At 38.2% G+C, this 24,287-nt stretch overlaps 1 protein-coding gene across 1 annotated transcript in view; it reads left to right on the top strand.

The window, feature by feature from the left end:
- Positions 1-21,513: 21,513 nt before the first annotated feature.
- The window catches only part of TJP1 (tight junction protein 1), a 172,137-nt gene continuing 169,363 nt past the window's right edge, over positions 21,514-24,287 (top strand). Inside the window, exon 1 of the mRNA XM_045286303.1 lies at positions 21,514-21,700. Coding sequence (XP_045142238.1) covers positions 21,674-21,700 — 27 coding nt within the window. The 5' untranslated portion in view covers positions 21,514-21,673. The remainder of the gene's footprint in view (positions 21,701-24,287) is intronic.

The raw sequence follows: 24,287 nt of genomic DNA, 5'->3' as shown, positions 1-24,287 counted from the left end.
AATGTTTTGAGAATGATGATGGCAAGAAATGTACAAATGTACTTGACACAATGGATGGATGGATGGATGGATGGATGGCTTGTGATAAGAGTTGTACGAGCTCCCAATAAAATGATTTTTATAAATAAATAAAATGTACTTAAGATTTTTTTTAAGTTATGTGCTATGTAGTGGCATATCCCATCTCAACAAATGAAATCAGTAGTAATATGTCATTAAACCACCCATAAATGTGGTTCTCTTTTCTTTTTCCCTCCTATCCTTTCTCCCTCCATCTATTTCTTATCTCATTGCTCTCCCTCATCCCCAACCCTGGCCTCCTGTATTCTTTAAAATCTTATCTTTTGGGGTGAAAGATAAGCATCTATTTTAATGTTAAATTAATAACACATCTGCATAATTACTTAGTATATTTGGTAACTTCTGGAGACTTCATCCCTGTTCCAGTTGCCTGTATAAAAGTTGATCATCCCATGTATAACTTTCACTAACTATAGAGGCAGTGAGAAGCAGAAGTGAGCCCGGTCAGAACTGAATTCCTGATCCACCTTTACTTTCTGTGGATGTAGTAATCCATGTAGTTTTGATTTTGTTTTCCCACTAAGAGAACATTCTGTTTTTAGTATCATAATATAAATATTTTGTGGAGTAATTTGAGCATAGCATATCTCAGAAAGCAGTGGGAGATAGGGAATGTGAAGGTGGAAAAACAACCGCCCTGGAAAAAACAATTTAGAATAGATTCCATTTCTGGAACAAAGGGTATTAGAGAATACAGATATGAAATCTTTTGAGTTATTATCTCATTTCTTAGTTGACTTAAACTGATTCTGGGTATAGTAATACCATATTTTATGCTATTTTAAGCACTTTTTTCTTACTGTGCCCAGTATATCAGAGAAATTAATTTGGCTTTGTCAAAATATTTCCAAACAATCCAAAGACAGGAAACCACACCCTTTCAAAACACACACTCCCTTGTACACATTCTTTTTTGGTTGCCAGAGGGTGGCTATGATTTTTTTAAACTTTTTTATTGTGAATTATACTCAGTTTTACATTTAACAACTCTTCAATCCTCTCACTATTTTGTCCTGTTTCTGTCATTTTTGCCCATCTCTTCCTTGTATATTGGCTTCCTCTTCACCCCAGTTAACAGCTAATCTACCCTCTATCATGTGACTTCCCCCACTGTTGTCCTCCCACCCCTCATAACCATCAAGATTGTTTAAGTGTGAAAACATTGTCTTGGTTTTTTAATGATACTGGTAAAAAATACAATATTTGTCCTTTTGTAATTGACTAATTTCGCTCAACATAATATCTTCCAGGTTCATCCAAGTCATGAGGTATTTCACAGATTGATTGTTATCCTTTAATGTTGTGTAGTATCTACAGGTATTTAAATTGTTCCATGTTCTTGCTGTAGTGAATAGTGCTGCAATGAACATGGTATACATGTTATCTGTTCATGATACAGATTCTATTTCTTTAGGATATATACCCAGTAGAGGGATATGGAATTTCTATTCCCAGTGTTTTGAATATGTGCCAAACTGTTTTCCACAGTAGTCATACTATTTGCAGTTCCCCCAGCAGCATATGAGGATTACCTGTGCTCTCTCTAGCATTTGCTATTTTCTGGTTGTAGTTGTTGTTTAACTTTGCTATAGATATTTGTATGAGGTGCTATAACATTGTTGTTTTGATTCAAATGTTTATAATGTTCAATGATGATAAGCATTTCTCCATGTTTTTGCCCCTCTGAATGTCTTCTCTGGTGAATTGTCTGTTCATGTTCTCAGACCCTTTTTTATTGGATTCATCGATTGTTGAAGTGTTGAAGTTTTTTATAGATTTTAGAGATTAAGCCTTTGTCAGATACGCCATTGCCATTATTTTTTCCAGTCTAAGGGTTCTCTTTTCACTCTTTTGATCAGTCTTTTGATGCACTTAAGTGTCTTATTTTCAGGAAGACCCCGTCATATATTTTGCCTTCTGTGCTCACACATATATCCTTAAATTTAGTTGGTTCTAAAGGTTTTTTTCAGATCTGTCTAAGCTTTTATAAAACTTTTAAATTTCGTATACTATGTACTCATGATAATATTAATCCCATTCAAAACTAAACAGTTAAAATCAGAGTCTTACATGGAAACGAAGTGTATAGTTCTATAATACATATCATTCCAAAACTGATCTGACTTATAAATAACCAGGTCCCACTAGAGCCTCACATTATTGAGAAAGAAAAAGATCTTCAGCCTTTGGCTATTTTGGTCACTGAAAGTTAGAACTAGGAAGGTTCTTAGAATCGATCCAGCACATTCTTTGACTCTTCCCTCCCCCCTTGAGCTAATGAGGACTATGTACTTCTACAAGATCTTTTCCAGAATATTTCCAAGACAGTTTCTCGAATTCGTTCACCGTCTGTGTCCACACTTGGTTAACCAAAGAGAACATTAGTTTAGTATTCAGTGGAGAGACAATGAAGTTAAGAGGCCCTTTCAAAAGGAGAAGGCAAGTTTGGTAGCAGGAAAACAAAGAGAGCTCCCTAAAGTAAAGCAGGGTTGTAGTGCCATGGCTTATGCTCACCCAAACTCAACCTCAGCAGCAAATTTTCCTTGATCCCCTTCAAGTTTAATTTTACAAGTAATGAAGCCGCTACCACCTTTTCTTAGCCTTCTAGGTCCATTCTTCCCAAATATCACATTTAAAGACCTCTGTCGATCATTATTCAAATAATGCTCATTTATATGATTTCCATAGTCCGTGAAGGTATTAGTAACATTTACTAAATAATAGTTTACTTATTCATAATAGTATGAAATATTGCCACTAATCCATGATTCCTGTGCTTTCAAAATGTCCTTCTAAGACCCAAAGTTATAGTTTATCTTTAAAGCTATAAAGGAAGAGGTTGTATAAATTGGCATGTGAGTAGTAATTCTAGTACACTTAAATAGCTATTAATAAAAAATTAAAGTATCAAATTAATTTAAATATTTTCCAAATAAATAGTTCACATTGCAGAGAAGTATTTAACTATATTAAAGTTTTCTTTCACAAGCATAGTATTTTGCCAATGATACTATCTGGGGGTGGAGATGCAGTCTTTTACCTCTTTTTCTCTTTTTCTTTTTCTGTCCCAACACCAGCTCTTCTATCCAGTACAAGAGGGTGGAAGTGATTATTTTTAAAAAGGTAAAACCCTAAGCTGCCATGCCTCCCTGAAGTGATCTCAGCCTTGAAGAATACCCTGAGTAGATCCATTTTTTTGTTTTATATTTTTCTGGTGGGAATCCCATTGATGGTCCTTGATGAGGGTCTCTTCGTTCAACTGGAGTTATCTGATTATTTACTGTACAGTTCAAACAAAATATAGTCTAACTGGAAATTAATTGCTAGATTATAGAATAAAGAAGTGGTGGCCATATTATACCCAGGACTGTTCACTTAGCCATTTATCATGTGTCTTTCTGCTTTCTCCTTTTATTGTTTGTGTAAAACTATTAATTCATGGTGTTTTGGATGTTCAGTATGTTTGCATTGAGTGCATTTTTTATTGAGGCTCAGATTGTTTCATCAGCCAATGAAAAAGTACTTGTTATTGGCTTCTTGATATTTTGACTCATTACTTTTAGAGAGCTATCTTATTTTCTGGAAAAGATTATTTCTGGATTATCTCATATATGTCTTAATCTAAACCTGTAATCAATTACTCAGTTTGAGATTACATGCAGTATGGACAATAGATATGCTCATTGCTGTTGAATTTTTATCATTTCTACACCTTTTCAATGTCAATAAATAGCATATATAAATAAATAGATATTGATAGATAGTGAGTTAGTTAATTGTGCCAACCTGGCCGATAATCCCATGTGGGGCTAATTGAAAGGCGGAGGGATAAATGGGTGGTGAGCCTCGCCTTTCTAGTTCTCGGGTCTCTTGTTTTGTTATGGTTGCACCGGGTGCAGCTGCCTTAGCAGTTCCCTGCTTCAGCTTTCAAGATTGACTTCCTACAAGACATCCCCAAGGAGAAACCACATGGACCTATCCCGATGCAGCCCTGGGTGCTGGAGCAGCTGTGTGGAGACCCCTGCTAGTGCTGAGATGCTTGTTCGTTCACTGACTCAGCTTTCCTCCTGCAGTTGGCATCATTGCCTCTGTTTTGTGAGGTGGAGGACTTTGTGGACTGGTGTTGGGTTAATGGGTTAATGTTGGACTTGTGGGCTTGGGCAGCATTGGGTTGGGATGTTTTCATGATGCTCACTTTCTTTACATAAAACTCTCTTATACATGAGTTGCTGTGGATTTGTTTCTCCAAAGTGCCCAGACTATTACAGATAGCTATATCACTTTTATCTCAAATTAAGATTTCAATATTTTTATTTGATTTCTTTTATTTTACACTTATTTTTCTTTTATCCTAAACTGAAAATCTTGGTTCCTAACAACATAACTGTGTTGTTAGATTCCATGAAGTAAATTTTGCAAATACTGATCCCAGAGTAACAATATAGGATTTTATAGTCTGTACTCTTCACAGAAAGTGATCACCAGGTCTTACTTCTGCATTGCTACTGGGTAAGTTTGAACTACCAGCTTTCAAGTTGTCAGCTGTATACTTAACTATTGTGCCACCGGGGTTCCTAACACTAAGATATTTGTAATGATAATATAATATTAGAATTATTAGCATATGCTAACATACATAATACTATTATTTGTATGAATAATTTCCAGTCACGTAAGAGTTTAATCTGTACAAGTCAACAATTCATGTGTTGCAGTTTGAACAGCCAGCCTATACTTGTATAATTTCCTTTTTTCAGCAATGTTTTAAATTCTATACCAATGACTAAATTAATGGCATTATTAACAGAATTAATTACCTTGTGCCCCAGTTGGGATGATTTAAAATGTTTGCTATCATAAAATGATAATGATGTGTCTAAAGTGAACCAGAAACATCTATAAGCCATAGATAGATGAATGGATTTGGGACTCATACTTAATTTTAGCCCTAATCTGAGAACAATTAGTTCTTATGACATGACCTTTCTTAAGTTCATCCTGATGAAGAAATCACTGAAGATATGGGTGCTATAGCAAATTGTAGTGAGGAAACTAGATGGCACTCAACTATTATGAAGAATAGCATCTGGGATCTTAATAAGATTATCTTCAAACAAGCTGCCATATAAGTGAGACATCAACTAAGTCCACATGGAAGAAGCACATCAGCCTGTGTGATCCAAGGATCATAAATAATATAATCCAAATCCCAAGGAGAGAATTGTAACCAAGCTTAAATTGTGAACACTAGCTTGCAGAAGGTTATGGACAACAGTGGAAGCCCAAAATCCATTTGCAGGGTCCACGCATAATTGAAACCTCTGGTGATTTCCCTCTGAGCATATTCAAGGAATGTGACTAACCTTGTTATCCAACAGAGAGCATTGTAAAGCTGATTGTGGTAGTTATAGTTAGTTAAACATGTAATATGTTATTTGATCTCCTCTTTGGCTCATCTAAAAATTGTATCAGTTTAAAAAACAAGTGAAAGGGGAATACATATGGATTATGCCTCCAGTGAATTCCCTCTGACCATAGACCAGGGATGTGAATCGCCTTGCTATCATCCAGAATGCATTAGAAGGTTAATTATGGCAGGTGTAGTTAGGCTAAAATACAGCAGCTTATCATTTGATCTCTCTCTTGACCCATGTTTTAATATTTTTTACTTTATTTTTTATTGAGATTTTTCTCTGTTATACTTTGCTATTGTTAGTTTTGTTTTTGTCTTAGTTTTGTTTGGGTTTTTTTGGTATGTTTTCCTATACATGAAAGCCAGGCTAGGTAACTCTATAGAGACCTAACTCTATAGAGAGACACTAACTAGATTAAAGATTTCTGGGTGACATGGCAGGGAAGGTCCAGGGAAAATGGAGAGCTAGTAACAATAAGAACAAGGAAGAATAAAATGTTCTAAATTGTGATAATGATTGTACAACCCTTCTTGATATGATTGAACTATTAAATTGTATGATATGTAGATTATGTGTCAATAAAACTGCTTTTTTTTTAAAAGAAAAATAGGTTCAAGAAGTGAACAACATTCGAATCTAAGTGAATTAGCTGAAGAAGAAAAGGCTCTGGAGCTACCAGAAAAAGAATTAAGAAGGATGGTGTTCAGGTATTTTCAACAAATGGAAAATAGTTAGAGAATAATGGAAAGAATAGAAAAAGTAGAAACCTTATGAGAAAAAAAATCACAAAATAGAAATTCAAAAGATGAATACCATAATAAGAATAAATGGATGGAAAATACTTTAAAAGATCAGAGTAATAGAATCAAAGAAATGGACAGCTGAATTCGTCAACTTGAAGAAAGCTGTCTCAATTTCAATGTTCAAGAGACACAAGAAAAAGAGGAACGAAGTGTGAAGAAAGGAAAATAATTATGTGAGGCATTATCAAGGGGAACATAAAAGAGGAGAAAGTAACTATCCAATAAGTTGACAGAACCCCAAACACAATAAAGCCCCCCTCTCCCCCCAAGAAAAATATCATGACATATTTTAGTCAATCTATTCCCTATCAAAGATATTGCTATAACTCTGAGAGTAGCGAGGGAAGAAAAAGAAAGAAAAGTCACCAACAAGGAAAAACTAGTACGAACAAACTCATATTTTTCTGCAGAAACCAGGCAGATCAGAAGACAATGGAATAACTTATCTAAGAAAAAACCCTGCCAACCAACAATCATATTCAGCAGAACTAAGAGTATTTCTAGACAGTGCGAGATTAAAGGAACTTGTGGAAACAAATCACCATTACAAAACATTCTAAGGGGAACACTTGGACTGAAAATCAACACCAGCAGACAAACCAGACAAATCAACATCCAAGAAAACCCGGCCCAGAAATCATCACACTTAAAACAGTATTCAAAACAACACAGAAACATAGGAAGAACAAGGAAACCAATAAAACCACACACACAACAACAACAATAACAACTAAACATCAAAATGACAGCAACAAACCCACACATATCAATAATAACTAATGGAAACGGGAAAAGTGGACCCAACAAGAGACAAAGAACAGCAGACCAAATTAGAAAACATGACTCCTCAATATGCTTGCAAGAAACACATCTTAGACTCACAGACAAAAAGTAGTATCAAAGGGTGGGAGGAAATATACCAAGCTATCGAAACCAAAGTTAAACAGGAATGACAATATTAAGCTCTGATAAAATAGACTTCAAAAAAATAGACTTCAATCAAATTCCATCATGAGAGACAAAGAACAGCATTACATAGTAATTAAAGGGACAATAGAACAAATGAATTAACAATAATAAAAATATATGCACCCTACAAAAGACCATCAAAATATGTTCCTCAAAATCCTATACAGCTGAAGAGAAGCTTCCAAAAAAATAAAAGTTCAGAGCCATATGGCTTCACCAGGGAATTCTACTCAGGATTCTGTGAAGTCTGGAAGCAATATTGAGTGATTAGGGTGCTTCCTGAACTCTCAGTAGCATCTTGCAAAGCACTTGTCTCAGGCAATGATCCAGATATAGCCTGGGATGCCACATAAGAACATACAATTGGATTAAGCTCCTCAAATGTGGGTGAAAGGGATAATGGTTTCATTGATAGTAGATTCACCTCTTCAGATTAATGGGTGCTGCTGTTGGCGGAAATGACTCAGTCGGATTTAGAGCAGGTGTTCTCAACATTCCTAATGCTGTGACCCTTTAATACAGTTCCTCATGTTGTGGTGACACCCAACCATAAAATTATTTTCACTGCTATTTCATAACTGTAATTTTGCTACTGTTATGAATCTTATGTAAATATCTGATATGCAGGATGTATTTTCATTGTTACAAATTGAACATAATTAAAGCATAGTGATTAATCCCAAAACAATATGTAATTATATATTGTGAAATATTTATGTGTTTTCCAATAGTCTTAGGCAACCCCTGTGAAAGGGTCATTCGACCCGCAAAGGGGTCGCAGCCCACAGGTTGAGATGCACTGATTTACAGACTCAATATCCCTAACTTCTTGATTATCTGCCCATATATCCCCATGCCAAGTTTCAGGGTCCTATTTCTTTTCAATCAATGCCACCACTTTATCCATCAAACACAATTATAGGTTGAGAATTCAGTTGGTGTTGTAATTCAGCCACTTTGACGATAAGACTCTGGGTTTAGTATTCAGTGATATATGCTGTTACTAAAGTCTTTTATTTGAGATTTGAGCTATGCCTCCAAAGCCCTAAACTCATCTCTTTTCTTTACTACTTGATTGGAAGTATTATTGTCTAACCAGCTTCCCTTCACAACATTTTTTTTAAAAATATCAAACACAGGAGACTTAATTTGATCCATTGGTGGTAACATTTTGCGTATTAACAATGCCCTCTCACAGCATGGATTAACAACACCTTAGTAAATAACCGTGGCTGGCTGATCCACAGTGTTATCAGTGACATGAGAACAAATCAGACTTGAGAAACAATTTAGAAAACTCACTCTTAAGAATTTTGTGTCTCTAGAACCAATCCTGATAGTAAATGTGTTAGGCTGGATTCTCTAGAGAAGCAAAAGCAGTGACACTTATGTGTGTAAATAAAGAGAGAAATGTATTTCAAGAAAGTGGCCCATATAGTAGTACGTGGGTACGTCGAGCCCAGTTTAAGTGTGTGGGTCAGATGTAAAGCTGGATGTTTTCTTAACTTGGATAGCTGCTGGAGCTAATGACCTGAAAGATGGAAGATAAGCCTGAAGCAGGAGGGCCACAGGCAGTGGGGGCAGAGGCCGATGAATCCAAGGTCTGCAGGTCTGCCTTGTAGCTGCAGAGTTGAGAGAATCCCATGTTTTCAAGTTCTCTGGCTGGCTGTTTATCGCTTTCTGGATCGGCAGGCAGTATTCCAGGCTATTGGCTCAGTCTAAAGAAGTGGAGGTCAATGAAACATGCAGGATTCATGCTAGCAAGAAGAGACTAGTACACTCAGAGAGCCTGATTAAATAGGAATTAGACACTAAGAAAACTTGGTTTCAGATGTAGCTGGGCAGTGACCTGAGAAAGGAGGCTGTGCTCCTCCCTAATCCCGTTACAACTGCTTTGCGGTGCAAGCAGATTCTATCATGCATCTGCCTAACTATCACAAGTCGTTATATATATACGTATATTTCTGTAACTTTAAAACTGTTATATAAATAATGTTATTATATATTAGCGTATTGCATATATTAACTCACGGTTATAAAGTCAATTCAGATTCATAACGCCCATATAGATAGATGAGAACTGCTCCATAGGTCTTCTGAGACTGTAAATATTTACAGATCAGACAGCCTTTACTGTAAAGCAGTTGGTAGGTTTGAACACAAGTACTGTGGTTAGCAACCCAACACTTAATCCATTGCACCACCAGGGGTCCTTAATTCACACACACACACACACACACACACACACACACACACCTACTAGCATACTCAAACCAAACGCACTGTCATCGAGTTAATACTGACTCATAGCGACTGCCTGTGGTTTTCTGAGACTGAAACTGTTTACTAGGAAGTCCATTCTTTCTCCTGTGGAGTTGCTGGTGGTTTTGAACAGCCCACTGAGAGGATCACAGACCAACACCTTATCATTACACCACAAGGGCCCCCATCTACTAGCATATATACTTTATATTAGTCTGTATTAGTATATGTAAGTGTTATACCCATTAAAATAACTCTTCTAAGTTTCTTTTTAAGGGATATCTCTCCAAGAGAAATTAATACACAAATGTTAAGCATACTATTTTAGTTAATACACAGATATATAAACAATAATTTATTAGTTGTGTTAGTGTTAGTCCAGGTAGACTAGAGAAACAGCTCCAAGGAGACTCATACTTGTATAGGAAAGCACTTTATATACAAGAGCAATTGAATATTGAGATAATATCCCAGCCCAGTCCAGATCAAGTCCATAAGTCCAATATTTGCCCAACTGTCTGATACCAATCTATAAAGTCCTCATCAGACTCACGAAACACATGCAATGACGCTGAATGCAGGAAGATCACAGGCAGTGGGTGGGCAGTATTGTAGATCCAGTGGTGGTATAAGCATCTCAGTGCTGGCAGAGGTTTCCACGTGGTTCTTCCAGCTCCCAGGGTTCTGGCAGCATCGGGGTAGCTTCATGCTACTTCTCCTCAGAAATATCTCATAGGGAGTGAGCAGAGTGTCTCCCACCTCCAAGGAAGAAATACAGCAATTCCCAGAATCCTCAGGGGAAGGCCATGCCCAGACAGAGGCCGCATTGGCTATACCATGTTTGACAGGCTAAACTTCACCCCTTCACTTGCACTCTTCTCAAATTGATAAAAGATTATATAACTACCACACTACTTAACACACTAATAAAATATGCTATATATTTATTATATGTACACAAAAGTGTACATATAATAGTTTAAAATAGTATAAAAGTTTCAAAGTAATATTACTAATATTACAAACTTCTGGTTGAGATTTAAGATTTCTTTGCAGGTCCTTTTTCCCTAGAATACATTCTAAGGACATAGCAATCAAAGTGCTTTGTGCTAGAGTCATTTAAAATAATTATTATATTTATATTACAAACAGTATATGTCAACTTTTCTTGTTTCAGTTTGATTTTAAAGTTTACAGATTGTTTTTTTGTTTTTCATTTAATTTTATGTTTTAAATACATAAAACTTTTTGTTTCTAAAATCACAAGTACATTACCAGGTATATTTAGAAAAGGCTTTTTTTTATTACTACTATTGTCCCACTTTGTCCCCAAAGGACACTGTTTTTTTTATTTTTAAAAATTTTTCATTTGTTTTTAGTTTTCCTTACAGTGTTTCATTTTGTAACTATAAGCAAGTAAAAAACTCATTTAAATAAAATTTTTTTTCCTCTTTTTAAATGAAATATTTTATGAAATTCCACTCATCCACATTTTGTATATTGTTTCCTCTTAAAGACAAATATTATGATGGTATTAAACACACACAGCCCTTGTGAAAGAAACCCAGACATTGTACTTTGAGGAACGCTTTAGATTTTTTAAAAGTAATATATCATTTAACTTTTAATCCAAGTAGTATAGTACTCCTTGGCAGTTTGGGAAGGCATACTCCAAACTAAAGAGTGGTAGGTAGATTTCTTCTAATCTTCATTTATCATTTAAGTCTCAGAAATGTCTCATAACTGTTTTCTCACTAGGATATCCCTGTTTCATGAACATAGTAAGAAATGTGGAACTCAACATGCATGTTCCTCCTATGTTGTTCACTAACCTGAACTCATGATGACTATACAAACTCAAAAAGAGACAAACTCACTGTCATAAAGTCAATTCTCATTCCCAGTGAGCCTGTAGAATAGAGTAGAACTGCCCTCAGCCTTTCAGAGGCAGTAAACCTTTATGGTAATAGAAAACCTCATGTTTCTCCTGTGGAGCGGCTTAGTGGACTCGAACTGCTGACCTTGTGGTTCGCTTCCCAATGTGTACCCCACTACTGTACCAGCTCAAATGTATATGTTTAAAAAAGATAATATTCAGAAAGAAAGAAGACCTGAAATAATATGAGAGAAACTGAACAGTTCAGATTGGCAGAACTTCATAGGAGTTCTGGAAGCACAGTGTGTTAAGCAATGGGCTGCTGTGATAGGTAGGTTTATTGTGCCAACCTGGACAATAGGAACATGTGAGACTAAGGTCACAGTTTGATTGGAGGGCAGAGATATTAATGGCTCTGCAAGGCCCACCCCTCCCTCTCTCTTTTGCTCTCTGGTGATCAGACCAGTGTGTGGCTGCTTTAGGTAGTTTCGGCCTCAACTTGTGAGCTGCACTACCTTGGGACAGCCAACCCATGGATTGTGTCACTAGAGCTTGAGATTCCTTCGAGACCTGCTTCGTCACAGTGCCAATGTGTACATAGCTTGAGCTTGAGGCTGGTGGATTCTGACGTTTTGCATTACTTCAGTTATATAACCCATCGGGGCCTACTTTCCTAAGCTCCTAAACTGCTGACTGTTGGTGACCCGCCCTGCTTTTTGCTGCCTGTGGGCAGACTGCCTGCATTGCTTGAGGGAAGACTTAGCTATCTGCTTTCTTGACCTTGGACCCAGCAGCCTTGTGAGTTGAAGGACTTCCAGTATATTAGTTGTTCTATGGAAGTGAGTTGAACGGAGCTCTTTGTACTGCTGTGTGGACTAATTAGCTGTTATATTCCTTTGTGCTGTATAAATCTATCTATCTAATAATTGGTGTCCTGGTTTTGTTTCTCTAGAGAACCCTGCCTAACACAGCTACTAACCCCAAGTTTTGCTGAAAGAAGATGAAACTCTGCCTCATTAAAGAACTACTAGTGTTAGAAACCCTAGGGAGCAGGGCTGCTACCAGTCAGCATCTACCTATTGGCAGTGCATTTCAGTTTGTTTATTTTTTTCTTAGTTAATCTAGTTTAGGCTTTCTGCCAATGAGAATTGTTTTCAGTTTATGGCAAATGTGGGACAGTTGTGCAAGATGTTTTCACTAAAGGAAACCGGGCGAAAGCTGTACAGGAAATCTTTGTACTGTCTTTGAAACTGTCTGTACAGCTAAAATTATTCAACGTAAAGTGATCACTTAACACAAAATTACCTAGACTGCATTTAATTTTTTAAAAAGATGTTTAAAGAATAATTAAATAACATAATAGATGATGGTTTAAAACACCCAAAGATAAGACTTTGGTGGCTATGAAGAGGCCAGGGATGGGGGTGGGAACTAGGTGAGGGGAGAGAGAGGCTATTGAGGAAAGGCAGAGGATGGAGGGGGAGGAAGAAAACTACATTTATGAAGGGTTTAACAGGATATTGTTTTTGATTTCATTTCTTAATATGGGCTGTGTAAATATATTCGGTGTGCTTCTTTAAAAACTAAAGGGAAAAAATTAAAACCCTCCAGATTCCTTATCCCTCAAAGCTAAATAATGGTCTGAGTGGCTTTAAAAAAAAAAAGAAGAAGAAAAAGGAGGAAAACTAAAACTGAAATGGATTTGGAGTCTTGTTTGAAAGTTAATTTCAAACAAACACAAAAGATAGGGGAAAAAATTCTATAAACAGGCAATGGATATACGGTTTTTATTTTTGTCTTCCAGATGGACCATGATGCCAAAGGTTAGTATTATCAAGTGTTCATGTAAGTAGAGAAAATAGATAAATTGATTTGGTTTTCTTTGTCATTTATAGTATCAGTTACCGTAATTATATAAAAGAACCCCAAACATATCCTCAGCCCATAAAAGTCTCCTACAGAAAAACTTGGCATTTGTAGACTTTAAAACATGTATAGATTTTCATGGCAACATTCTAAAAAAACAAATTCACTGCCATTGAGTCAATGTTAACTCATAGTGACTAGGTAGGACAGGGTAGAACTGCCCTTGTGAGTTTCTGAGACTGTAACCCTTTATGAGAATAGAAAGCTTAGTCTTTCTTCCACACAGCAGCTGGTGGTTTTGAATTGCTGATCTTGAGGACTGAAATCCAACTTGTAACCACTATGCCACCAGGGCCCCTCTCATTATAATATTATGATAGCAGAAGTCATCTTTATTAGCTAAACTATAAGACATCTATACTAGAGAATACTAGATAACAGTTTTAAAATGATGAAGTTTTATTGTTTGGCACAATCTCCAGTATAGGATATTAAGTGAAGAAAATAAATTAAACAGTGTTAAATACAATCTATCATTTGTTAAAAAAATGCTAAATCATATACATATTCCTATATGTATATATATTTCTATTTGTATATTCAAGAACTTGCACAGAAAGTGGTTTAGAAATAAACTTTCTAATTAGGTTTAATTAATAGTATTTATGACTAGTAGAAATGGGATGATGTTGTATTGGCTAGACTTAAAAATCTGTTACAGCTTGGACAGAAGTAATATATTTATGTATTACTTGTGAAATTAAAGGAAGGGAAATGTCAAAAATCTGGGTATCATGAACAATAAAAAGACCGACAGTTGGTCATTGAGAAGATGAACCTGAACTGGTAGGACAATATTTAAACAGATGTGGCCCAGGGCTGACTTTATTCATGCACTCCAGTGCAAAATTAAAATATAGAGATCTTTGTTCAAAAAGCAAAGCAACAATGAGGAGGACGTAGGAATCCTGGTGGTGTTGGAGCAACAGCAATCTAGCTGAGAGGAATTACTGGAAGGCAAAAATGGGCGAGCATGATGGTGGGGCAGAAGGTAAAAGGAAAAGAGGAAAGATCTAAGAAGCAAAGGCTATGGATACAAGTATAAATGTAGGTGTGCACTCATGTAAATATAGTAATTCATTAAAATAGAGGTATTGGCATATGTACATGTATTTATATGGCAATACATTGAGGAAGTGGATGGACTTTGGGCCTCTGTGCAAGGCCTCCCTCAACACAAGAACACTTTGTTTCAATAACCTGGCATTCTGTGGTGGTCACCCTCCCAACATGATCCCTGAAGACAAAATGGAGACATCAGCAAATATGGTGAAGAAAGATGATGGTGCCCAGCTATCAAAAGATATAGCATCTGGAGTCTTAAAGGATTGAAGTTAAACAAGCGGCCATCTAGCAGAGAAGCAACAAGTCCACATTGAAGAAGCACACCAGCCTGTGTGATCATGAGGTATTGACGGAATCAGGTAACAGGCACCAGAAAACTTCAAAGAAACAAACAAAAACACATATTGTTGAGAATGAGGGGGGTTGGAGCAGAGACCAAAAACCCATCTGTAGACAATGGGACATCCCTCACAGAAGGGTCACCAGGAAGGGATGAGTCAACCAGGGAGCAGTATAGCACCAATGGAACAAACAATATTACTCTGGTTCTTTGAGGCTTCCTCACTCCCCACTAACATGACCCCAGTCCAACCTTTCAGATCTGGCCAGACCTGAGCATGTACACTGGTACAGATAAGTGCTCAGGACACATGGAATCCAGATTAGATAAACCACTCAGGTACAGAAATGGGAGTAGTAATACCAGGAGGGCAGGGAGAAGGTAGTGGGGGGAAGGGGGAACTGATCTCAATGATCAACAACACCCACCCCAGAGGGGGAGGAACAACAGAAACATGGGTGAAGTGAGACAGCTGTCAGTGTAAGATATGAAAACAATAATTTATAATTTATCAAGGGGTCACCAGGGTGGAAGGAGGTGAGGGAGGGAAAAAAGAGGAGCTGATACCAAGGGCTTAAATAGAAAGTAAATGTTTAGAAAATTTTAGAAAAATTGTGTAGAAAAAATTGAAAAATTGCAATAGATGTACAATTGATGTATGGCATGCTATACATGCTGTAAGAGCCCCAATAAATAGTTTTTTAAAAATGAATAAAGGAAAAATTTTAAATGTGTCATTATAGGTGCATAAAGCTTTGACACTTATACCCATCCCCCCACCCCTGGTTTCTATCTTGTCTTCTTTTTAAAAAGTTGCTATTTAATATTGTTCTAAGTAAAGGGAAATGGAAACTTTGAATTTTTAGGTGAAATTTACCACTTATCTTTGTAATATACAATGCCACACACCCAAGCATGGCCCAGGAGTTTTGTTTTTAGGTGGGAAACACTTAAGATGGAATCTTTTAGCTAAAGTGAGGATTAAGATGATGGAGAGAGCTCACAGTCCATAGGTCAATCCCCAGACGGGATTCGTGGTCTGGGCGGCAAGAATAAATCCATTGTGGCTAGTTGATTTAGACCCAGGGAAATCCCCCGTTGCAGAGTAGGCTTGCTCCCCAGCACTGTCTCCACAGATGCAGACTGAGGGGCATTTCTTCATCAGGGTTGCTGGGGGGTTGAAAGAGCCATCACTGAGGTCAGTATTTTGAGTGCAAGCTTTTTCTTCCACTCAGGAGCCGAGGGGAGGAATAGAGACGGAGAAGAACTGACGCCCAGGGTGGAGTTGTCAAGGTGTCAGCGGGAAGGCTAGAGAGTTCTCATTCATTAAGCTCTACTTGTCTTACTGGATTAGGAGAAGAAACGGTTTGCTTGGGCTGAGCAGGGAGATGCTCTGTAAAGAGATCTTTGGAGGGGGCTACTAAAACCAGATGGCTTCTAGATGATAATGATTTCATGATAACATCAAGTGTGTCGTAGTCAAACTGGACTCGAGTTTTCAGAGGTTGATTTTTCAGAAGTGCGGCACTGGACCTTTCCTCCAAGGCCCTCTGGGTGGACTGGAAGCACGAGCCTTCTGGTTAGTAGTCAAGGATATTAAGCAGTTGCAACAAGCAGGGACTAACATTTAAGACTCTGGAAAGAGAAAGCTCCACTTTAGACCTATCTGAGAAAGAAGTTCTTGGGAAGCATTGTTGTTCAGAACTGATTGAAAATTTTTTTAAAAAAGTCTTCGTTTTCATGGGTTTTGTTTTTTAATGAAAGATGCTGGTAATAATAATGTTTGCTTAAAAACGTTTTTTTACAAAATAAAGTAAAAGTTAGTAATCCTATATTATGCCCTTAAAATGCAGTTTTGAAATTTTACTTCTTTGTGAAATCTAGAAGACGACAGGAGCTTTTCATTGTGTTCTTCAATTAACACTGTAATATGACGTTATTGACATAGAGAAATTCTAAAATACTTTATGGAATCTTAAAGATTGGGGTTACTTTTCTGTGTTACAGTGCTTTGATATGAAGTATTTTATATGCATTCTCTTATGTCTGATACGCTTAAATGTCATAGTACTTCCTCTTTATGTTTCATATGTAAATCTCTAGCTCATATTGAAAACATAAGTATCCACCTTTCTAAGGATATATTTGTAATGGAATAAATAAGTGTATTTAAGATATGAGTGCAGAGATAGTTGTTCTTTTGAGGCTATTTTAATAAATCTCTGTAAGATTTATAAAGATTTTACACACATATTATTTTTCTCTTAGCCACAGACACCAATAATCCCACAGGAAGTTGTTTTGTAAGGGTTGTGGTTTTTCAGTTTCCTATGTAGTTTGCATTAGATAACAATAAGATACATGTAATAGGGTTACATGTTGGGTTCAGCAAGGACAGCAGTTGGAAACTCCACTGGGAAAGAGGTGAGGTTTTTTCACTCCCATAAAGAGTTACAATGTTGGAAACCCACAGGCATAGTTCTACCCTGCCTTATAAGGTTGCTATGATGTTAGGCAGTGAGTTTTGTTTTTTTTTGTTTGGTTCAACCCAAAGATATTCTTGGTTAAATATATTTTAATTCTTAATGTGAATTTCCAGTTTGCCTGCATTTCTCTTTATGCAAATCAGTGGTTTTCAACCTTCCTAATGCCGCCACCCTTTCATACAGTTCCTCGTGTTGTGGTGACGCCCCACCCCCCCCAACCATAAAATTATTTTTGTTGCTACTTCTTCACTGTAATTCTGTTACTGTTATGAATTGGGCAACCCCTGTGAAAGGGTTGTTCGACCCCCAAAGAGGTTGGATCCCACAGGTTGAGAACCACCGATCTACATGATCTAGAGGCGCTATGACCACATTCATATGTAAGCATTAAAAGTTCGTATAACTTGGCTTTTTTTCCTGGTGCTTTGTTAGATAAACTCTGCTTACAGAAGTGATTCTATGACATATTTTTTTCCACTTCTTGTCAAAGCATGTACCCCCCAAAACTATAGGGATAGAGTTATGTTTTAAATTCTTGACAATTGGTGCTTTGTTTACTTTTATATTCATTTAGATATAAATACTAAAATTAAGATATACATACATTCATTGGATATTTGTATTAATTTTAAAACATTATTCTTAATGGATAGAGTCATAAGGTGAAATATTTTTGCTTGATTTTGACTTTTAACTGTGACAAAGGTAGTAAAATTGTTTTCAGACATACTGGAGCCACAACAAATCAATGCAATGTAGCACTTAAATTATATATGGTCAATTGTAAAATTGACAAATGTGAAAAAGAGGAATATTTCTGTGTATTGTAGATAGTGTCTCCAAGTTCAGCTGCTATGAAAGGTGCCATACTTAGTTTTAGTATTGCAGGCAATGACAATTGTACATCTTATTTATTTACTGTATTTAAAAAAGACCATTTTACTGGGGGCTCTTACAGCCCTTAGAACAATCTATACATCAATTGTATCAAGCATATTTGTGCATATTGTGCATATTATTATTTTCTAAACATTTACTTTCTATTGAGCCCTTGGTATCAGCTTCTCTTTTTTCCTTCCCTCCCCCCCACCCTTGTGACCCCTTGATAAGTTATAATTATTATTTTGATATCTTATCATATGGTAAGAATAACATGGATACTGTGAAAAGTCTTCCACAAACACCTGTTAAAATAAAAGGCTGTGTCCCTAAAGTTTTCAAGTTTTATTTGTGCAAAAGAAAATTTTAATCAGAATTCTTAAAAGAATACTTGTCAAAACACAAAAAAAATTACATGTAACAGGATTTGAAAATAGAAATGGCTTTAATCATTTTTTATACAGGGAAAAAAAGGAAGGAGGAAGGGTAAGATTTTGAACTGCAGAACTTTTTTCTCCTATTTTCAATAGCTTTGGGTTATATAATACATGGCACTCTACTTGGGAATCTTGTTGTTCGTGTATAATATAATATATTATGTTAATATTGTCCTATTACTGAATTCTAAAGGGTAGAGCAGTGGTGGTGTGGTGGGTTACCGGTTGGGCTGCTAATCATAGGGTCAGCAATTGGAACCCACTAGCAGCTTGCAAGAGAAAGAGGAGAGTTATACAAGTGGACAGTCTGTTCTTTTTAGTCTGAAGCTCTGCTGAAACCTGTTCACTTTGGGTGATCTGGCTGGTATTAGAAATACTGGTGCCATAGCTTTCATCATCACAGCCACAAATAAACACCACAGTACAACACACTGACAGATAAGTGGTGCTTATGTTGAAAGTGCTATGGGCTATCCAAAGAACAAACAAATCTGTCTTGGAAGATTTACAACCAGAATGCTCCATAGAGGCAATATATGGCAAGATTTCATATCTCATGTACAGTGAACCCTCGTTTATCGCGGTTAATCGGTTCTAGACCCTACTGTGATAAATGAAATTCCGCGAAGTAGGATTCCTTATTTGTAAATCAAATATTTTCGTAGTTAGAGCATAGAGGACATGAAAAAACACCCTTTAGTCACCATTACACTCGTATTACCCAATTTATTAAATGAAAAAGGGAAAATACAGTAAAACATTTTGGACGTTACAATGATCATTTATTATTTATTATATTATTTATGGCATCAAGCGTGTACAGTATGAGCCAATCAGTGGCAGTAATGACAGAGCATGCGCTGTTACACAAAAACCGCGATGGAGTGAAGCTGCGGAAGTCGAAGCGCGAAGTGGCGAGGGTTCACTGTACGTGATTATCAGGAGACCAGTTCTTGGAGGACAAAGGGAGGCACCTGACAAAAGGAATGAACATAGTGGCTTAACAATGGGCTCAAACATAGGCTCTATTGTGAGAATGGTTCAGGACTAGGTAGTATTTTGTTCTGTTGTACATAGTGTTACTAAGAGTCAGTTAGTCAGAACCCACTCAAGGACCCCTAACAATCAGAGTTACAGTCTTGGACATCCCCAGGGGCAGTTCTACTTTGGTCTGTAGGGTCACTATGAGTCTGAATTGACTTGATGGCAGTATTTGGTTTTTGGTTTTGAGTTCTAGACAGAAAACAATCATTTAATGCTTTAAAAATATTACCTTATCTAATATTATTAAGAATTTCTGACATTTGTGAGTTTCACATTTTACAAAGTATTGGTTTAGTGAAATTGGATTGGGGTTCTTTTAATTAAGTCCCTGGTGTTTAGCAAGGTGGTCAGCATCATGGGGTGTTTGTTTAGTGGCCAGTTAGAGTGAGCTACATGTCTCTACTTCCATTTACTCACCACTATAGAATTCAGAAATTCTGGTGCCAAAAATATGCTGTAATATATCTAAATTGAATAGAATGTCAAACTGAAAGGGCAAGCTTTGGCTGAATCAAAATTAACTTCAGCATATACCCTAGTGCAGTGGTTCTCAACCTTCCTAATGCCACAACCCTCATGTTGTGGTGACCCCCAACCAGAAAATTTTTTCTAGATCTAAATGATCTAGAGACGCTATGACTACATTCATATGTAAGCATTAAAAGTTGAGAACCGCTGCCCTAGTGGGACAAATTCAGATAATTTTACTCAAAACATTTACTCATTATCCTTATCTCACACTTAGGAATTGGTGAATATGTACATGTTTAATTCCTTTTTAAAATTTAAACTAAAAAGGACTGATAAAATGATTAGCTCAAGTACTGTCATGAACTGGCTGTCAGTCACAAGCTGCTCTTGCTAAATTTGTATCATTCCTGCAAATATTTTCGGTGTGGAGTAAATTCTTATCTGCTTTCTTAAACAGTACTCCATGTAGAAATATATTCATTCTTTCACTTGCATACTTTTAACTTAAAATTATTTGAGAACTGAGGTTCAGAGTATTGTATTTATTTTAAAGCCAAATAAATCTACCTTGGGGGGGGGGCGGGCGGGAAAGCCTTTCAGGATTCCTGTTTAGATGGAAGGGAGGAGACTGGATAGACCCTTCGGGCTATATAGCTGTCCAGTGGGCCACAGTATTTCAGCACTGGTGGATGTTTCTGACGACCAGAGGCCCTTGTGACCACCTCCTCCTAGATGAAATCAAGATGTGCCTTACAAAAATCATTCTGCTTCTGATAGTGCAACAACGCTCAGAGGTGTGGGCACTGACACTTAGCAAGTTAAGGAGAAAACTGTGGGCTTTTCTAGCCAGTTCTACTTGCCAACAATCAGGTGTAGCTGCTTGAGAAATGGACTTTTTATTATCAGAAAAAGCTTTTGTATTGAGGAACTTTTTCCTCTTGACTATTTCTGCTGGACCACTGATTAAAATATACCTAATATATTAAAAACCACGGAGACTTGCTCGTCAACGGAAATTCTGTCCAGCAAGTTGCACAGTAACCGAGCTCTTCCTTGGATGTAAATGAGAGCGGGGCCCCGCCCACCCCTCGTCGCCCCGCCCCCGCCCCACCAGGCATGCTCAGTGGGCCGGACCGACAGGTTTGCGTGGCCGCCGGAGTTCCCGGCGCCAGCTCGGCTCGCCGACGCCGCGTCTCCTTGCAGCTTCACATTCCTGGGAAGTTCGGCGCGGAAACCCACTTCTGAACCGTCGCCGGGCGCCCCAGGCCGTGAGCGCGACCCAAGGGCCGGGCGCGGCCGAGCGAGAGCTGAGGCCCGACGGCCAGAGCTGGGCGAGGCGGCGCCGGTCCGCGCGCTGGGCGCGGGTGCGGGTGGGGGTGGGGGAAGTCGCCGGGCGGACCCCATCGAGGAGCTGGGTGGGGCGAGGGGGCGGGCAGGCGCTTTCCGGACTTTTGTCCGAGTTGAGTCCCCTCCCTGTGGGCCGGGCTTCTCCGGCAGCGCCCGCCCCCGGCCCCTGCTCGCTGGGGAGAGATGTTTATTTGGGCTCGGGCTTGAGCTGGCGCGCTGACCGGACGCAGTTTCGGGTCCGAGGAGACTCGCTCGGCGCGGGAGGGAGACAAGATGTCCGCCAGAGTCGCGGCCGCCAAGGTGAGCGTTCTGAGCGTCTTCCAGCACCGAGTTGGGAGCCAGCGCCGCCGCCGCTAGCGTCCACTCGTGTCCCCCGCCCTGCTCCCCGCTGTGGTGGCCGGGCGCCGGGGTGGCCGTGAAGGAGGGCTCCCGACGGAAAGGCCGGGCGGCGTCCGAGCGCCGGGCCCCGGCGCAGGCCGGAGTGGGGGAGGGGCGGCGGGCTGGAGCCGGGCGGCGCCCGCCGCGTCCCGGGCAGGTGCATCCCGGCGCCTCTGCTGCTGCTCGGTGCCTGCGGGGCGGCACGCGCAACAGGTCTCGCGCTGGGACCTCCCTTGGTGCCCGAAGTGGACCGCCCGTGACCATACCTGCCTGTGGCTGGCCCGCAGAGGAAGGGTGCCACCTTCCGCCAGCCGGTATCCGCTTTCTGTGGAGGAGTGGTTGGTCCTTGTTGAAACTATGTAGTTTCGATCTGATGTCACGCCCTGCGGTATGTGCCGGCCAGCGATAAGGCATTTAGACACTAAAGACTCAACTTGTATTAAAGTATAACTTTTAAAAATCTGCCTCCTTAACACTCAGATCATTTCATTTGAAGCAAACTTTAAAAGTGGTAGGAAATACGCCAAGTGGACGGTAAAAGGGACTCAGGGTATAAATTAGCAAAGTCCTGTATCTGCTGCGTTCAGCAAAAAAGTACAATAACAGTTTTACCATGTTCTTTTTATAAATTTAATTTACTTATTTATCATTTTATTGGGGGGCTCTGGCAAATCTTATTTACCATCTTCTTGACCTATCTAAGTCAATTTTGTGATGAATTACAAGAGAATCCATCAGGTTGTTATTTAAGTAGTATGGCGGTACTGACAAGTTGCAGCTTTCTCTTTGGTTTTCTGTGTGAAAGATATATTAATAATATCTGGGAGCAGGTATAAAATGGTCCTGAAATTTCTGAATCTTAGCAGGGCTTCAGGTTGGCAAATAGTGGTTACAGTCTTTATGAAAAGTTTCTTTTAAGGGATATGGTATACTTTGTTTAAGAAAAATATTTTGTACTCTTGAATTGAACAATCTAGAGGTAAAAAATTTATTAAAACATTATAAAAGGTGAGAGTGGCGATACCAGGGGGGTAGAGGGAGGGTCGGGTAAAGAGGGGGAAAATGAGCTGATGCCAGGGGCTTCAGTGGAGAGCAAATGTTTTGAGAATGATGAGGGCAATGAATGTACAAATGTGCTTTACACAATTGATGTATATGGATGGATTGTGATAAGAGTTGAATGAGTCCCCAATAAAACGATTAAAAAAAATAACTTAAAAAGTAAAACTTCCATATGGGTGAGGAAAAAAACCAAAAGGAAAATGTTACACTTTTTCTTCTGTTGCTGCTTTTCCTAATGAAAAAACTTTGTTTCAATATTATACATAATAACACTTTGTTCTGGAAGTATGTTCTTTGGTATTTGGCATTGTAAGACAACACAATTAAAAATGAGATATATTAAAGTATTCAGAGGAGCTTTTCCGTAGCAAGATGATTTTGGAGTAATTATCACTCTGAATTATAGTTTCAAATTTCATGGTGTAGTGAAAAGCAGTCAATACCAAATATTGTGTTACAGTGTCATGCATTCTCAAATTTTCACACAAGTGAAATATAAGTTGAAAGTTTATTTTTTAAATGGCTGTGTGATTGGGCCCGCTTGAAATGGCATTAAAAGATAATGGAATTTTTCCACAGAAATTAAGCTTTCGTCGATTAAGACAGGGAGTCTTGCATAGTGGTTACGTTTTTGGCTGCCAACCACAAAATCAGCAGTTTGAAATCACCATCCCTTCTGAAGGAGAAAGACCAGGTTTCTGCTCTTCTAAAGAATTACAGTCTTGGAAACCCACAGGGCAGGCAGGCAGGCAGTTCCACCCTGCCCTAAAAGTTGCTGTGAGTCCAAATCAGCTTGATGGCAGTGAGCTGAGATAAATAATAAAGTGAAAGGGGAAAAAATTCCACTGTTTTGCTAAGTCGTATTTAATTTTTTAAGGTGATTAAAGTGATTACTAAGTGCAAGTATCTATTCACAGTACTTAAATTTGTTACTTTAAAAAATTAACTTCATCCCAGTTTTTTATGAAGTAATTCACTTTGTAATTTGCTTTTTAATGTCCCATCCATGAATATACTTCATTTTTTATAAACATTGCCTTATTGACGGATATTTGAGCTGTTTCTTGTAGTTTGCTATTGTAGTAAGTACTCTTACAGTTTCATAATTCTGGACTTAACATGAATAGTATATTTATACCATATTCTTAAAATGTAATTACTGGGTGAAAGTGTATGTGCATCTAAAATCATGAGGTCTATGTTTTTTTTAAAAAAATTCCATTGCCATTGAGTCTATTCCAATTCATAGCCGCCCAACAGGATATAGTAACTGTCATTGAGTCAATGCCACCTCATAGTGATCCTATAGTACAGGGTAGACCTGCCCTTCTGGAATTCCGAGACAAACTCTTTATGGGAGTAGATCGTCTCGCCTTTCTCCCCACAGGATGTAGTAGGACTGCTCTGTATTGTTTGAGAGGCAGTAAATCTCTACATAAGCGTACTA

The sequence above is a fragment of the Echinops telfairi genome, unplaced genomic scaffold, assembly GCF_000313985.2.
Source record: "Echinops telfairi isolate 266 unplaced genomic scaffold, ASM31398v2 ScPeMD7_7;HRSCAF=31, whole genome shotgun sequence".
NCBI lineage: Eukaryota > Metazoa > Chordata > Mammalia > Afrosoricida > Tenrecidae > Echinops > Echinops telfairi.
This window is presented reverse-complemented; position numbering and strand designations above follow the sequence as displayed.